Source organism: Neomonachus schauinslandi, chromosome 2, assembly GCF_002201575.2.
Source record: "Neomonachus schauinslandi chromosome 2, ASM220157v2, whole genome shotgun sequence".
Taxonomy (NCBI): Eukaryota; Metazoa; Chordata; class Mammalia; order Carnivora; family Phocidae; genus Neomonachus; species Neomonachus schauinslandi.
Genome location: NC_058404.1, coordinates 30,800,800 through 30,818,018, shown reverse-complemented (window position 1 = coordinate 30,818,018; position 17,219 = coordinate 30,800,800). Strand labels below are relative to the sequence as shown.

The 17,219-nt window shown below is 50.6% G+C and overlaps 1 protein-coding gene across 1 annotated transcript; it reads left to right on the top strand.

The window, feature by feature from the left end:
• Positions 1 to 1,973: 1,973 nt before the first annotated feature.
• On the top strand, positions 1,974 to 14,891 carry RNF122 (ring finger protein 122). The gene is made up of 6 exons (XM_021694261.1): positions 1,974 to 2,048; positions 7,050 to 7,206; positions 12,639 to 12,684; positions 12,987 to 13,028; positions 14,423 to 14,505; positions 14,753 to 14,891. The coding sequence occupies exons 1-6, from the start codon at positions 2,024 to 2,026 to the stop codon at positions 14,865 to 14,867; spliced, it is 468 nt and encodes a 155-aa protein (XP_021549936.1). The 5' UTR covers positions 1,974 to 2,023; the 3' UTR covers positions 14,868 to 14,891.
• The last annotated feature ends 2,328 nt before the right edge of the window (positions 14,892 to 17,219 follow it).

Sequence of the window (17,219 nt, the reverse complement as noted above, 5' to 3'; positions counted from 1 at the left end):
CATTTGAATGGGACACTCTACAATTTGGCTTTATCCAGTAAATAACAGGGACCAATAAAGGTTATCAAGCAAGAGAAGTAAATGACCAGGTTTAAGTTTTAGTAAGATAACGCTGGCCCAGCAGAGAGGCCGGATTTGAGAGTAAGATCAGAGCATTATTTCTCTGCATAATTGCTAGAGAATTTGGCAGCGGAGGGGTGGGGGAGGGTGGAGACAAGGCATTCTGGGGCCCACCCTTTAACTACTGAATCTCCGAGCTCCAGGCCTCGGAGTCTGCATATGTAGCATCTCTAAACAGAAGTGATTCACAGGGGCTCTAAAGTCTGAGGCCTAGACTAGAGTCAGAAAGGCCAGGTAGGAAGCTTTTGCAATTGCCCAATTAAGAGATGAAATGCTCTGGATCTGTACGTGATTCCGATCCTCAAGAACGGCTCATAAGAAAAAACAATTGTTTTAAGACAATTACGTAATTAAGTGCTAAAGTAGTTGTTCCAGACTGCTCTGTGATTTTAGCCAAGTTATTTAATACCTTAACCACCATGCTTTTAAATGACAAAGCACTCATATGCATAATCTTGTGTTGAGTGTCACAAATTCCCAAGAGTTAGGGAAAGTGTTTATCACCTTCAATTAACAGATTAAGCTTAATTGAAAGATGAGATTGAGTCATTCTTATTTGTTTGCTTGCTTGTTTACTGTCTGTCTCCTCGGGCACTGAAAATCACGGGAGAGTAGAACCCTGCTGACTCCGATGACCTTGATGGGTCCCCTGAGCCACAGTGCTTGGCACAAAATAGGTTCACAGTGAATACATTCTGAATAAATGAAAGACAGAAAGACAGACAAGATAGAAATAAACAAGCGATGCAACATCAGATAAAAAGAAAGCATGGGGGGGGTGGTTAAGAGATTCAGTCTTTCCTCCAACTGCTATTTATTTCAACACCTACGTGGTGCTAGATGCTGAAGATACTGCCCGTAAGGTATTGCCAATGTCGATTCCGGGGTTTGATTCTGCTACTCAGGAGCGTGGAGCCCTGATAAGTCTACCTTAAACTTAACCTTCGGGCCTTAGCTCCTTGTTTGTGAAACGAGGGGCTGACCAAAAATGAGAGGACAACTCGAGCTCTTTCCAGATCTCACTTTTGTAATTCGTCTGCTTCACTCTCTTGCTCCAGTTCCTCCATTTCCATTGAGCAAAGGAACGTGGTAGCCGCCACCCAGGACCAAGTCCTTGCCCACGAAGCAGAAATGTAACGCCTCCCTAGAACTGGCTTCTCAGAGAGCAATGGAAATGCTAAACAGCAGCAACTCTGAAGGCGGAAAACAATGTGGCACTTAATTGTTCCGTTTCCTCCAGGTCCTCGGCGGAGGAGGCCGGCCCCCGCGCGATCCGAGCACCGCACCGCGCGGCTCGCTTCTCTTTAGAGTTAAGTTTCCCGAGGACTGGGGAAGGCGAAGCGGGAGGCGCCCACGGTGCAAAGATGCTCTTCCCTCGGAGGGGGGCGGGCCTGCAAAGAATACCCGGGGCCAGCAGCAAGGCTCTCATTGGCCGGAGGGCGGGTGACGGGCGCGGGGCGGAGTTTCCCGGGGGGAGTAAAAGGGAGGGGGGTGTGCGCAGCCCGTGTCAGTTTCGGAGTCCTGGCTGTTCACCTTTGCGTCCGGGATCCTGAGCCCAGCTTCCCGCTGAAGCTTTTTCCCTCCTCGGCGGGCGAACTGGGCGCCCCCACCCTGTTCTGCAGCGCGGTGCATCTCCCCCAGCCCGGGGCCCCTTCCTGTATTTCCTCTGTGGTGTACTGATCCAGGGGACTTTCTGTCTGTTTTCTCCTTTTCCCTCTTTGTTGCTCTAAAACCATTTAAGCCCAAACCCGCCGCGCAGGAAGGAGTTCGGTTTCTCCAGAAAGGCGGCTGCCGCGGGCTACACCGGCCCCTCCTGCGGACCCGAAAGCCGGTGCGCCCACCCCACCTGCCCTACCCGCCGCCTGCCTTCGTTCGCCGGAGGAAGCCAGCCGAGAGTTCATTGATGCACCCATTCCAGTGGTGTAACGGTGAGTCCCCGGGCCGGGAGGGCGAGCGGACGCTGGGCTGGCCGCAGACGAGGTGGGGCGCAAGGCTTGAAATCAGACAGACGGCTCGCGCTCTTCCTCTTGAGCTAAGTTTCTCATGAAATGGGACGGGCGAGAAAGCATCCTGGCGCCCAACTCAGCTCAGCACAGCGCGGAATTTGAAAAAAAGAAAAAGAAAAAGAAAAAGAATCACAAGGCCCGGGACCGTCTCTGAACGTTGCGGCGGGCGGGGGGCGTGGGAGCCGAGGGGTTCGCGGCCTTTGTGTCGCGGCTTCGCTCTTCTACCCCCTTCCCTTGCCTTTGTGCGCTCAAACTCTGGTCTTTGTTGTGGTTGTCGGAGGAGAACTAAATCCGCGCTCGGGTGGGGATCTCCTAGAGGGAGCTCAAGTTCCCGGCCTGGAACTTTGCAGGCTATTTTAAATATGTATACAATGCAGCGTGCGGGACCGGGCGCGGGGGCGGCTTCTTCTGTGTCTTTGTTGGCTTCTCACTCGCTGCTAGGGGGCTTTTTGTTTGTGGAAGACGCCAGATTAAAGAGCGTGTCTTTACTGGGTTGATAAAGCCTTGCAGATGTCTCGGCGCCCGGGTACCTTTGGGTGCAGGGCCAGGCCGGCGGGAGCCGTGCTCTCTGGCCCCGAGACCAGATTACCGCACCCGCGCCCGAGCCTGGGTGGTGGCCGCACCTCCTTGCCCAGTCACTCCTCCACCCCACTCCCTACCCACCCTCCCGGGCCTGGAGTGATGCTAAATCCATCTCACCTGAGGCTTTTTGGCGTTTCAGGTGATACAGGTTGGGCTTGGGGCTGACTCCACCCAAGCTACCTTAAAGAAGGGCCTTTCTGAGCCGGTCAGTCAAAAGGTATTGGTTTGGGATACTAATACCTTCCAATGGCTTTGGTGTTTTAACCGTGTTGTTCCAAGGCATGGAGTTTCTGGAGAACGGGGAAGGGGGGGGGGGGCGTGCAGCTGGCCTTATCTCAGTATGGTAAGCAGGCTAGTTAGGAAAAAAAAAGGAAAAGAAAAAAAGAAGAGGAAAAAAAACCCTTCTTGAGAGCAGACCCCTGTCAGATCTTGGATGAATTCTTCCAAGCGGCTTTTGTTTTAAGGCAGGGTTTGGACAGCATGTGTATGAGCGTCCCCCATCCCCCTCTTCCTCTTGCTGGTAGGATCTAATTTCCTGAAAATGAACCAAGCTGTGTGTGATAGGCGGGCATTGAGGGACAGGGGGCGGAGGATGGGGGTGAGGGAGGACGGTGCATCCCAGCATCTGGGAAAGCTTCCCGTTGGCTGGGCAGGGGAAGCATTTCCCAGACCCACTGGTCTTTCTTGGCCAGCCCTTCTCTTGACGTCATTCCAGCCCCCAGCCTGCGCACCACGGAGATGAGACACTCTGATGTCAGGGCTTTGCTAGGTCAGCTGAGACAATGGAACAGAGACTTCAGAAGAACCAAGGTGGCTGGCACTTGATTCTGGCACTCCTATTTCATATGGGGTTTTTAGACCAGGAGAGGGCTTGCTGCTTTTTCTTGTCACTTAAAGTGACTGATAGATCCTGTTCTTTGACTCCAAGGAGAAAGCAGTCCCTACCCCTGCCCCCAATCCCTTTGTTGGGGGTGGGGGTGGGGAATATCTGGAGTCTCTCTTTCCTCAGGTTGGTATTCTGCCCTTACAAGTTTTGGAGGAAAAATGACTCCTACACCTTTTGGCCAATATATATCTTTACCATTTATTTTTAATTTTAAGTAAATGTACCATCTCCTCTTGGCTGTGAAGCTCTTCTCACCTATATCTTTTTATCACATGAAGTCCCAAGCTCACTGACTCAGTCCTGGAACCCAGGAGAAGTCTCTGTCAGAAGAGCTAAGACGGTCAAGGTAAACGGATCAGAGGCCCACTGAGGCCAGAGTGCCTGCAGAGTGCATACACATATCCTCTACAATAGCAGTTTCCCAGGACGGGAAACCAATGAGGTTCTTTGGGACCCTAAAGATAACCAGGATCCAGCTCATAAAATGTGCATGGAGAGCCAAGAGGGATTGGGGTTAGACCCTCTTATGGCATCAAATGTTGCTGAGGTAGGGAGCCTAGAAGCAAGGGCTTCCTGTTGAACATAGCAAGATTAGGAGCTAATTATTTAATCTTTTCAACAAAGTCTTTCAGGACAAGAACTACTTCTATTTTTTGTTTTCCCACAATGTCTAGGTCAGTGCATAAATCAGGCTCTCAATAATACTTGTTGGTTGACCGGTCATTCATTAGCTGAGGGCAGTTTCTGGGCAATTTTCCCAAATATCACTCTCCTTACTTTGAAGTGGGAGCCTTTGCCAAGGGTACCAGGTTGTCTTGAAAATCAGGAGTTATTTATCTGTCAACTAGTTAATTGAAAACAAGCCAAACGCTGGGCGAGGCACTGGAGAATATACACAAGTCCAAGTCCGCTGTCCTCAGGCTTCACTCAGACTTACGAACATTCAAGCTGGTTAGGACTGTTTCCTTTCTGATTTCAGGATTCTCGTCCCACCTCTATTGCCATGCCTCCCTTGGTACAGTGAAAGCCTTTGTGTTTTCTTTGTCCCTACACAGTAAAATCATCCAGTCATTCTTTGCTTTTTTATATTCAATGTCTGTCATGCTACTTGTCCTGTAGTCAATGTTTGAGTTCAATTAAGTTGATGCTTGGAACAGCATCTGAGTGTGCAAGAACCAGAATGCGTTGTACAGGTTGTGAGCCATGTAGAATTCAGAGGAAGAGGGGGCTCCCTGGGATATCATGAGGAGCAGGCTTGGTGGACTTCCAGAAGGCAGAGGGAGTTTCGGGCAGGGAAAAGTTGGCATGAACAAAGGTCTGGAAGCAGGTTAAGGACAGTTTGGACAAGAAATAGTGAGACAGGTTCCTGGTGGGTGATTCCATAAGACGGTGAGCGGGGGACGTTGAAGAGACCCAGGGCGTGTGTGTTTAGGAGGACTGGAAGCCAATCACAAGCTTTGGAAATAGTGGTGGGCTAAATTAGAGGAGGGACCAGACATCGATGAGGTGTCTGGGACAGGGACTTGGAATAGAATTGGGCCCAACATCTGAAAGAGGTTTGAAGGGGGAGGCTCATGAGGTTTGAAGGGAATCTCACCAGATTGATCTAGGGGATGACAGGGCATGAGATGTAGGACGTCAAAATTGACTTCCAGTCCTTTAAACCAGTCTTCTGAGTTCTGGTAGCACTGGAAATTATAATCTAGAATTCTGAAGTATATTTATGGGTTCTGGCTCCCAACCAAGATGTCAGGCCAGTGCTTAAAACCCATGTTGAAGACTTGAGTGCAGAAGTCTTTGGATACAAGCCTTCTTAGCTGCTTGACATTAGACAGCTTATTTAGTGATTCTTTTTTTCCTGTTGAAGGGGGAAAGTAAGTTTCACAGTGGCATTACAAAGATTAAATTGGTAGCCTGAGAATGTGCTTGGGATATAGCAGGTTTATGGTAGATGCTAGTTTTCTTGTCTCCACACGTGCTGAAATCCAAGAATTGTATTATGCTTGCCTTTTGGATCACTGTAGTATTTTGTCCTGGTTGCAGGACAGAACATTCCACCCGGCTTATTGTTTATATCCTGTATATATTTTTTCGTACTGTTAAACATTACAGGAAATTTACTATTTCTCAAAACGAGTACTCCCAAAACAGAGCGGCTCCAGGATTGGTTCATCCAGCAGTAACCGCCATAATCTTGTCTCCTCTTTCGCTGTCCCTTCTGCCACCTTCTACCCTTGGCTTTATATTGAACAGCTTTCTCGTCCAGCTGTAACCTGGCTGTCACCATTTCAGTTGTCTCAGGAAGATGTGACTCTTTTCTTGTCCAGCAGGACTTTGCTCTGTTTCTGGCCAGAACCCTGTCAACATACCTACCTCCACACCAAACCCTGGCAAGGGAAAGGTGGCTACAACGATTAGTAGGCCAGTCGATTTACCCGAGTGATGGGAGAAAGAGAAGTGTCTAGTGGCGGGTCAGTGTTTCCCACAAGGCATGTGTAGGAATCTGCCAAGGACCTTGTTCAAAATGTAGATTCTGGAGGAAAAAAAATGGGGGGGTTGTGCTCAGGTCATGATCCCAGGGTCCTGGGATCGAGCCCCGCATCATCGGGCTCCCTGCTCTGCGGGAAGCCTGCTTCTCGCTCTCCCACTCCCCCTGCTTGTGTTCCCTCTCTCGCTGTGTCTCTGTCAAATAAATAAGATCTTAAAAGAAATGTAGATTCAGATTCGTTTTGTTCAGGGTGGGCCTGAGATTTTGCAGTTCTTACAAGATTCTGAGTCGGTGCCAATGCCATAATATAGCTGCACATTGAGGCTTTGAGTGCAAGCGGGGAAAGTGGCCAAAGTAAGCGGCACCTGAAACACTTTCTGGAACACTGGCCCAGCCTTGGGGTGAACAGTTTCTCTTCTGGTCCTGGTGCAGCTTGTCTCCTGGAGCAGGTGACTTCATAATGACAACTGACCTTTGCAACCGCACCTTGCGATTTTTACAAAGCTTTGTTCTTACACACGGACTTGGTCCTCTCTGTTTTTTGCTTGTTTTTAAATGACAAAGGGAAGCTTAGATAGGTCTACGTTCTTAAAGCCGCATCTCTAGGGAGAGGCGGTGTTTGCAACCCAAATACCCATGTTGTCAACCCAGGGCCCGTCATTTTGCTGCTGAGCTCTGTGAGCTTCTAGCTGATGGGATCAAGTCTTCCATTGGCTCGTAACCTTGATCCCCTAGGTGGGGATGCAGTTTTAAGTGCTAGATGTGCTATCCCATTTCACGGGTGACTTATTTACCCAAGATCACATGGCGGCTCAGTGTTAGAGCTAGGATATAGAGTTAAGCCTCTGTATCAAAGAGGTTTAGGAGCCCAGAGCCTGCCATTTCTCTCTCCATCCTGGCTGACCCAAGTAACATCAGCCTGGTGGTACATTTCCAACAGTAAGTCTTCCTCTCCCTTTCTTTGCAGGGTGTTTCTGTGGCCTGGGACTGGTTAGTACCAACAAGTCCTGCTCCATGCCACCCATCAGTTTCCAGGACCTTCCTCTCAACATCTACATGGTCATCTTTGGTACGGGCATCTTCGTCTTCATGCTCAGCCTCATCTTCTGCTGCTATTTTATCAGGTGGGTGGCACCCTGGGTAACCTGGGGCAGGCAGGCAGGGAGGAGGAGGCCAGGGGTGGGGTGAGCCAAGTGAGACTTCCTCAGCAGAGCCCCTGGCTTCCCCCTGGGGCCCCTGCTTTGAGGACAGGGCTTAGCCTGCCCTTTACTGGGCCCCTGAGGCCTGCTGTTTCTATTTTCGTCAGCCTATCAAGTTGTCCAGAGTATATAAGGTCAACCATTGGTTGGGCTGCATCGCACCTCTTGGCCTGTTATCCTAGGGTGGCCTAGGATTACCGTCTGACCACGTAATATCGTGAGTCCATCCCTTCACTGTGTCTCCACTCCCGGCTCACAACTCTGGGTAGCCAGGGATAGGTGGCCATCAGTTACACCAGTGGCATGTCCCTCTGCCCTCCTGGGAAATCCTGTTGGCAGCCCTCCAGATGCTAATATTAGCAAGCTGATGTCTGGAGAGCTGGTTGTTTATTCTGCCTTGTAAGCTCTTATTTTTTGATAGTGGGGTGGGGGACACAAAAACCCAAAAAAAACTAAAAACGTCATTTGTTCTTATTACGTAGAGATCCAGGGAAGGACTTGAGCATGGCAGGGCTCCTGAGGCTAGCCAAGCTCCAGGAATGGTTTCTTCACCTCCTGTTGAAAGACATGGGAACTGGTGGCAGGTTTTCTACCAAAAATTTGGGGCATGACTGGTACTTAGACTGGAAATTAAAGTAGTGTTTCTGACGAGGGCATGCTCTTGGTATTAACAGTTCCTCATTGTATGGGACTACCTTGCATACTGAGGAGTGTGGAGCATCCCTGGGCACCCTAGTGGTCCTTAGGGCCATTGTGATAACCACTCCCTACCCCCCCCTACAAACACACACACACTTGACCAAATGCCTGAGTAGCTCTCAGCTGGAGTCTTGCCAAATCATTGAAGTTGAAGGAAAGAAGGAGTTCTGGCTCCCTACTGAGAGGTCTTGGTGGGTCTGAGTGCTTCACCTGGAGGGAGGCTAGGGGGAAGGCAGACACTCTTCTGTCTGTATTCCTGAAGCTAGAAGAGCTTCCTCTAAAAAAGGGGAAGTGCCCTGAGTGCCCCCAGCCAGCTCCTTTAGGCCTCTTCTTTCTCAGAACTTAAAGTTCCTGGAACTGGAGTTTTCCACTTACAAGTTTATGCAGAGAAGATAGTGGTTTACTTTCCCTCTTTTACAATTGAGTCCAAAATTTGCATAAGTGGGAATGAGGGCAATTCTTCTAGTAGCTCTCCGTCCCCCATTTCTCTTTCCCCAAGCCTATATTTTCTTCCTCAAACTTTCTGGCTTCCTGACCACCAGCCACCCCCATCTCCCCACACCAAGCAGTTCATGTAGTTCCCCAGAGACTGAAGATGGACACATACCAAATACCAAAGGTTTATGTATGATGCTGGGGGAGGAGTCTGCAGGAGCAGCTCTGTCTGGTACGCACCCACGCTGCAAGGGGGGGGGGTCGAGTGAAGAAAAATCTAGAAAATGGCCCTGGGCCAGGAAGTGGGTGACCAGGGTTCATTTCCTAATTCTGCCACTAATAGGGTAGGTGTGACCTTGGCTTTTTGCTACTGTTTACCAAGCACCTTCTGTGTGCCACATTATGGTTGGCGTTTGGGACACACACACACCCCCGCCCCCCAACAGCCCACTTTGTAAATGAGGAAATTCATGCTCAGGCAGTTACGGGTTTGCCCAAGGTCCTAATGTCAAGGAAGATCCAGACGTGGGCTAGCCTGGTGGTCATGAGCTAGAGTCTTTCGGATTCCATACAGTTGCCTTCTCTGATTCTTACTCCTTGAATGGGAAGGGAAGGGGCAGCTGTGGAAGGTCCCTCAGCACCCCCTCACCGCTAGAGATCGGGGTCCCGCAGGAGGACAGGCTGGGGAGCTAGGCCTGGCTGACTTATTTTTGGCTGGCTGGAGTAAGAGAGCAATAACCAAAAGCTTTCCTGACTGCGGGCCGCTTGGCACCACCTGTCCCTTCTGTCACCCCACCTTCTGTTCTGCAGCCTGCCCAAAGCCAGCTGACCCCGGAGTTTCATGGCTCCAGAGGCTCACTGCTGTGTGGCAGCCTGGGGTGTCTATATATAGAAAGACACACACAAGCACAGAAGCCACTTCCTCTCCCTGCTTCTCAGTTTCCTCCACTGCCAAAATAGGCCCATGACCCCTGCTCTCCACCTGGCGAGCTCATTGGCCAACACCAGCCTCCACTCTCCCAACTCCCCCTCACTCCTTCCTCGGTCCCCAAGAGCTGACCTGTCACCTACACAGGATGGAAGGGCCAGTGAAGTACAAATAGGCAGGAAAGGAACAATTCTTTTCAGGACCTGGCTGCATTGTTTGTTCCAAAAGGGAAAAGAAGCCAGGGAGAGCCCACTGGCAGTGGCGAGAAATGGTCTCATTGAAATCCGATTATTTTTAGTAGCTTTTCTCACCCGACAGCTGAGAAGGCCACCTGTCCTCAGTTGCTGGCACCACAGCCTCCGCTGGATGGCCCAGGGGGTTTGCCTTTTGCTTTGTTTCCCTTGCAGCCTTTCTCAGCCCCCTCTCCTCACAATGTATACCTTCCTCTTCCAGAAATCTACATGCAGGGTGAAGGCTTTCAGTGTTCTGGTGGTGCTGGGCTCGGGCCCCCAGCTACTGGCTGGTCGTTGACTGTGACCCTTAAGTGGAGCCAGGCAGACAGAAGGGCTGAGGGTGGGGAGGGAGTACCCCGCACATCCCATGAAACAAGCAGAGAGGCACGACACAATGTGCTCAGAGCCATGTAGGAGGTGAGGCAGTGGAGACACCAAAGATGTGAGGCGTCCCCTCGTTCTTGGAGTTAAGAAGCAGGCTCCTCACCACTTCCTTATTTGCTCTCCTACATAGCGGGTGACAGCAACACTGTCTCCCTCAGAAGGCGGCTGTGAGCCCTTTGATCATGAGAACACTTTCCTCTTTTCCCAGCTTCATTCAGTGTCAGCCAGGTAACAGTTGCTCCTTTAGGCTTTGGATGCATCCATGTCTGCCCCTCTTGTTTGGAGGTGGGGACGGAGAGGTCTGCCTGTGAAGGGCTTTTCTGGACTAAGGAGTTCCCTGCAAAGTTAAGGTTGGGACAGTGGGAGTCCTGGTTAAGCCTTTGGTCCAACCCTCCAGTGACCAGAAACTCTCCAGTGGATGTGTTACCCTGGGCCTTAGCTCCATGGTGCGGGACTCCACCTGGACTAGAGTTCCTTTGTTTTTTTGTTTGTTTTTTTAAGATTTTATTTTTAAGTAACCTCTACACCTGACTTGGGGCTCAAAACTCACAACCCTGAGATCAAAAGTCACATTTTCCACTAACTGGGCACCCTTGGACAGGAGTTCTTTTTTTTTTTTAAGATTTATTTTGACAGAGAGGAGAGTGCAGGGGGAGGGAGGGAGGGCAAAAGAATCCCAAGCAGACTTCATGCTGAGCAGGGAGCCTGACATGGGGTTCAGTCTCACCACCCTGAGATCATGACCTGAGCCGAAACCAAGAGTCAGGTGCTCAACTGACTGAGCCACCCAGGCACCCCTAGACTGGAGATCTTAAGAGGTTCCAGGTACACAGGCTCGCCAGGGTCCCTGACTTCTGTTAGGAACAACGGAGGTAGGTGGCAGCCTGATCTGGATCTGCTCCATGACTGGGATTTGGGCACGGCTCTGCTCTGCCCCGCATGCTGCACCTTCCCCAGCTTGGGCTGCAATTCACCTTCTCCACAGTGTCCGTGGAACGAGCATCTTCTCTCACTCTTTTTGGTTGAGGCTCGTGATTTGAGATCTCCTAACTCAGATCAGCACTCTTATTTTGCAAAAGGACAAATATAGGGGCTTCGGAAGTCTTCCAATCTCTTAATGACCCCACTCTACTGGGCAGAAGCAGCCGTAGACAATAGGGAGATAATGAGCATAGCTGTGCTCAAATAAAAATCTGTGGACACTGAAATTTAAGCTTCATACAGGTTTCACAAGACATAAAATATTCTGGGGCCCCTGGGTGGTTCAGTCATTGGGCATCTACCTTCAGTTCAGGTCATGATCCCAGCATCCTGGGATCAGGCCCCGCATCAGGCTCCCTACTCAGCGGGAAGCCTGCTTCTCTCTCTCCCACTCCCCCTGCTTGTGTTCCCTCTCTTGCTGTGTCTTTCTCTGTCAAATAAATAAAATCTTTAAAAAAAGACATTCTTTTGATTTCTACTTTCCACCACTTAAGAATAAAAATCAGTTTTAGCTCCCAGGCCCTATAAAACAAGTGTTCAGCTGGCTTTGGCCCTTAGGCCATAGTCTGCCACACCGATTATAACTTGATGTTTCCTTCCAATAACGCAAATCTGGGGTAGGAGTGATCAGTTCAGGGGAAGCCCCATCTGGCTCCCAAGTACAGAAGGACATAGAGCTACCTGCTTAATTTGGAAGGTTTCTTTCACTGCAAATAAAACAGCAATAATAATAATGCGTAATCATGGTCCCAGCCATTAGTTGTAGCCCTGCTAATGAACGGATGTTTCCCAAGTGGTCTGGTATCATTCTCAGGACAATGATGTGTTCCACCTAATGGGAAACAGGCCGCAGTATGTGTTGAAGAGCTCAGGCTCTATGGTCTGGTAGACTTTGATTCAAACCCGCCTATGCTGCCAACTAGCTGTGAGGTTTGGGCAAGTTATTTAACTTCTCTGGACTTCGGTTCTCCTCTGTAAAAAGGAAAGCTCTCAAAGTACATGCGTATGTTAACACAGGGATGGACGCACAGCAAGGCCTCCATAACTACGGTGTTCTTGCCATTAATAACAACGTGCTGTGTTTTGGCTGTTGAGAGTTAGGTTGTATGTAGGCCACCAGCTCAACTGGAGGGGGAAAAAGAAGGCAAAGGAGGGATCATCTGTGTTTGTCTGGTGCTGTGAAGGGGAGAGTATGCTTTGGTTCCAGAATACTTGAGTTCTCCAGGAGGAAAATTCCCCAGGGTCAACAGAGACTTATTTATCCTGCTGCCCTGGCTTAACGGCAGTATTCCTTTTAAGACTATCTAACTCCTGTAGACTCAGTAAGCAGCTTGTTGATCCGTAGAGTTAGGGAGCCTGAAGAAAATGAGGTACTGGGAAACCACAGGCAGTAGGAATGAACCATTCTGCTAGAATGTGCTCGGCCGGAATTCCCCCATCTGTGGGACCTGCCAGGAAGTTTTGAGGCTGCTGGGCCCAAGATAAAGCCTGAATCTTTAATCCACTCTGGGTGACCTGCATGGGTCCAAACCACACTCCGTGGCATCTCTGGGATGAGACAGCCCTGTGGCGAGCAGCCTCCCCGGCCCCAGAAGAATTGCCCCGGCAACCCGCCTGCCTCTCTTACTCTGAATGGCTTTGTTTGTAGCAAGGCATAATAACTAACCTCTTCTCTCCCCTTTCTCTTTCTCCCCCAGCAAACTCCGGAACCAGGCACAGAGTGAACGATATGGCTATAAGGAGGTAAAGTGCTGCGTCTTTCCCTGAGACTTCCTGTCCTACTCCTTGCCCTGCTAGGGAGCGGGCAGGATGCAGGCAAGCTGGTGCAGTGCTGGCCTGGAACCCCCTTGGCCTCTCTTCTGGCTCCCTTGGAAGCTGACGCTTTGTTACAGTCCTCATGTCTGGCTTGTCCCAGGCAGTGCCCAGAGCCCTCCCCATCCAGAGGGAGAAGACCCTCCTTGCAGGGCTGGCCACTCCCTTCTTTGTTGAGAGCACCTGGCCCTGTGGTGGGCTTCTGACACCATGCCTCCTCTCTGTCTTCCCAGGTGGTACTTAAAGGAGATGCCAAGAAGTTGCAATTATATGGGGTAAGTGCACTGGGACAGCATGTGGGAAGGGCCCCGGCCGGCAAGGCAAATGGCACCTTCTCCATCCAGCTCTCAGTCTGGGCCTTTCAGGAACTTATTATTTTGTTTTGTTTTGTTTTTTTGGTGGGCAGCAAAGCCAAGGTTTATTGAGTGATAGCAGAGTGATAATACAGAGCTCCCAGGGAGGGAGGGTACCCGAAGGGGTTGCCCTTTCAGGAACTTTAGACCCTGTCTTCGTCTCCTTGGGCCAAATGGACTCATCCCAGCAGGTAATCCATATATGGGATGCATGATGTCAGCGCAGGCAGAGAACCTAAAGGGATCACAGAAGGGTTTGAATAAGCGGGGCCACGTGGCCCCAGGAAGGCTGCTCTGCATAATGTTGAAGGGGAGGGTGGGCACACCACTCCATGCCACAGAGTCCAGCCGTCCTTGCTTTTACCCCCATACATGCGCCCTGTCCTAGCCAGCTGCGGATCTGACCCATGTAGCCATCCCCGCAGTGCTTCCCTGTTTCCCCCCAACCAGTATAGCAAGTCCTTGGGTCTCCACACATGGCCTTTTCAGGAGGCCGTTTTCCTCTTCCTGTCCTACTTGCGCTTGTGAGATCATCTGACCTTCTCGAGGCGTCCATCCATAACCCCAGACACTTGTGCACAGGGGGTTTGTGGTTGTCTGGTATTGCTAGACACGAGACAGCCTAGGAATGCCTCATTTCATCCTCTCCTTTTTAGATTTTACTCATTTGCGAAAGAGCATGAGTGGAGGGGAAGGGCAGGGGGACAAGCAGACTCCCGGCTGAGTAGGAAGCCCAACACGGGGCTCCATCCCAGGACCCTGGGATCATGACCTGAGTCAAAGGCAGACACTTAACTGACTGAGCCACCCAGGCGCCCCTTGTCCCTCTTTTTGATGCTACTGCATTTCAGCACATTCCTGGGTGTTCCCTGAGCCCTCCTTGAGAGGAAGAGTTCAGCTATCAGGGGTTAATATATAATGACAAAGAGCTGGATTTAAAGAATATTAACTGAACACCATATCCCCATCCTTAACCTCTAGTTATTGATACATGCCCCCTTGCCAAATGTACCAGGCGAGAGAAAGGATTAAAAAATACTCTTCTAGAACAGTACTGGTCAATGAAGCTTTCTGTGAAGATGGAAACGTCCGATATCTGCACAGCCCAGTATGGGAAGCCCTCGAAATGTAGCTGGTGCAACTGAGGAACTAAACTTTTAATTTCATCTTCTTTTGGTCAATGGAAACATCGTGTGGTTAATGGCTACCCTCTGACTCAAGTGTCGGTGGCTGATGAGGAAACGGGGCCATAGCTTAGCTTACTTGGGTGGGGTTCTTGCCCGGCCCCCTCTCACACCACCCCCTTCTTCCCACAGCAGACCTGCGCAGTCTGTCTGGAAGACTTCAAGGGGAAGGACGAGCTGGGTGTGCTCCCATGCCAACATGCCTTTCACCGGAAGTAAGTGTCCACTGCGGGGAATGTGCTGCCCAGGGATGCCTTTTGAAAGCAACTAAGCAGGGAGCATCTTGTAGAACCTGTAATCCCTGCCCCCTCCTGTCTCCCCCTTGCCAGTGAGGCCTTACATCCTGTCTGGACACCAGGCAAGCCAGAGGGGTTGGACTGGGGCAAGGACGGAGATGTCCTGAGAAGCCGCTGGGCTCCAGGAGACAGACGGAACAGGCTGGCTGGCTTCTTCTGCCCACAGGTGTCTGGTGAAGTGGCTAGAAGTACGCTGTGTCTGCCCTATGTGTAACAAGCCCATTGCTGGGCCCTCGGAGGCCACTCAGAGCATCGGGATCCTGTTGGACGAGCTGGTGTGAGTGCTGCTTCTGTGCCAAGACCTGGAAAAGACCTCCTGCCTCACGGGTGCCTGATCCCTCTGCACAGCTACAGTGAACAAGGACTGTTGGGTGGTGATTGACATGCTTACCTGAAGGGGCAGGGATGCAGGGCTGGTCTCCCAGCATCAGGGTGAGACCAGCATCGCCCCACCTCTCTGCCCCCTGAAGCCGCCTTCCCTGCTACTCAGAACTAATGGCGTCCCCCATAAAGAACACTGTATCCTGGTACTGGATTGCCTGCCTGCCTGTCCCTGCTGGGGAAAGCCATCCACCCTTATCTGGCTGAGCGCTTGGAGTTCACCCCCTGAGGGTTCCCCTTAGGAGGACAGGCTGCCCTGACCTCGAAGAAGGGTTAAGATGGGCCCTGCCCCACCTGTCACCTCCCTCCCCTCTTCACTCCTTGCCTAGGAAGGTGAGAAGGGGAGGAAGGAATGATCAAGGAACCATCAAGGAACCAAGTGCCTCCACTGGAAGTGAGAGAGGCTCTGTAGGAAGTCAGGAAGAGCAGGGGACACAGAAAAAAGGAAAGTCAATGTTTACATGGGGCCTGTGGAAATAAAGGCTGGTGGGCAGGCCTGCTGACTACAGGGTACTGGAGGGCAAAGGCCTTCCCCCTGCTAGGATCTGTGGTGCTATCCGTTCACTCTCTTCCTCGGTTAATCTCAGAGCTTCCTATGCCGTGTTGGGGTTTGGGTGCCCCTTGAGAGGAAGGGCTTGTTCTACACTCAAATGAATTCCCAGGGGCTTTTTCTAAAGGAGCAAAAGGGGCCTGGGGATGGGGGTGTCTGTCTGAAGGTTAATTAAGGTAGCAGCAGATACCTTCTTCCCCTTTGTAAATAGTATTTTTATACTTCATCCTCACCATCTCAGGCTTTATACATGGAACCCCTGAATGGAGGGGGTGGGGTTTTTTCTCCCCCACCTGGAGTAGGTGAGGGGTGGGACAAAGGTATGTATTTAAAGAAAATTAAATTTAATAACAAGTTTCTCTAACTTTTTGCCTGTGGTTATGGCCTGTGTCTCTTGGCCCTTTTCTGCCAGCAAAGGAAAAAAGTTCTCTTACTGCTGCTTCTCACTTCTCCATACTCAAAACACATGCCCAAAGGTTCCCAAATCTTAAAAAGAAAAATTGATGTCAGGTTATTACCTGTATGCCATAGGACTAACATCCATGTACTTTAAGGCCTGATTAAAATATTCTAGAAATGAGCTGAATGAGCCTGGCTTCAAGAAAGGTGATGCATGCCACCATGGTGTGTGATAAAATGCCAAGCTTAGTAAAACTTGAAATTAATAAAATCCTACACGACATTCAAGTAATTGTGCTCTTACCACCACTCAAGGTCCAGGTTGCTACCACAGAAGCTTGATCTCTTTCCCTTATTAGTTTTTTCTCACCTCCTTGCTGACAATCATGGACACATGCTACCCTCCTATACCAACATCTCTGAAGTGTTGCATCAACAAATTCATGCCCCCGTGTGTGCTCAGATCTTTTACCCATGCCCTCCACCTTTGCTCTCAGTGTCTCAAGGGAGTGTGGAATCACTAATGGATATGCAAAATGGACTAGGAGGGCCGAGAACAATTTTCTTGGCCATCATGAGCATGGAGCAGATGGGCTGTGGTTCCCCAGGGTGGCCAATGGTCATCCCAGGAAGCAAGCCCTGGGTACTGTGCACACTAGGAATATTGAGCAAAGTAGAGTGTAGTGGTGGGTCACAGATGTGCGAGAGCTGCCCATGGACTGAAAGAAGTCAGGCCTAAAGGCTAGGTGTGATACCCTCCCACCCCTGCAGTGGTACCATGGAGGCTGTTGGCACAGCTGGTGCTCATGCATGACAGACCTGAGGTGTAGCTGGGGCATCTGCCCATCCTAGGGAAGTTACCAGCACCTGTCTTGGTGGGGTCCTTCACCCAAGTACCTCCTCCACACTCTGAGGAGTAACTCCCGCTCCGTAAAGCCTCTGCCCCCTCCTTGCTGTTACCAACCCTATAGAGTCTGGTCTTGTCTTCATCAGGGGCCCCGCTTCCTCTAGTCCGGTCAGCTTCAGTGCAGGGAATAAAGTGCTTTTCCTAAGGAAGACCTCCCGCCCTCTAGCTCCTGCTGCAGCCTCATGGTGGATGCATTTCTGGGATGAGGAGGAAAGCAGGTGGTCTACAGGTTGGCTTCAGTATCTACATGCTCCTACTTCACCATCTCCCTTCCTCATAGCGTTGGCATATTCCGATTAAAATGTTTGCAACTTGAAGAGCATTGTCCTGAAGTCGAAATGACAGGGTAAAAATGCCTTGTATTACTTGCAGCGCTTCAATCCAGCTCGGTAGAAC

Bases quoted from the DNA above. Each gene is read 5' to 3' on its own strand.
- RNF122 (XM_021694261.1), top strand. From the start codon at position 2,024: ATGCACCCATTCCAGTGGTGTAACG. The intron at 12,685-12,986 runs GTAAAGTGCTGC...CTGTCTTCCCAG, and splicing joins AACGATATGGCTATAAGGAG to GTGGTACTTAAAGGAGATGC. The intron at 14,506-14,752 runs GTAAGTGTCCAC...TTCTGCCCACAG, and splicing joins CAACATGCCTTTCACCGGAA to GTGTCTGGTGAAGTGGCTAG.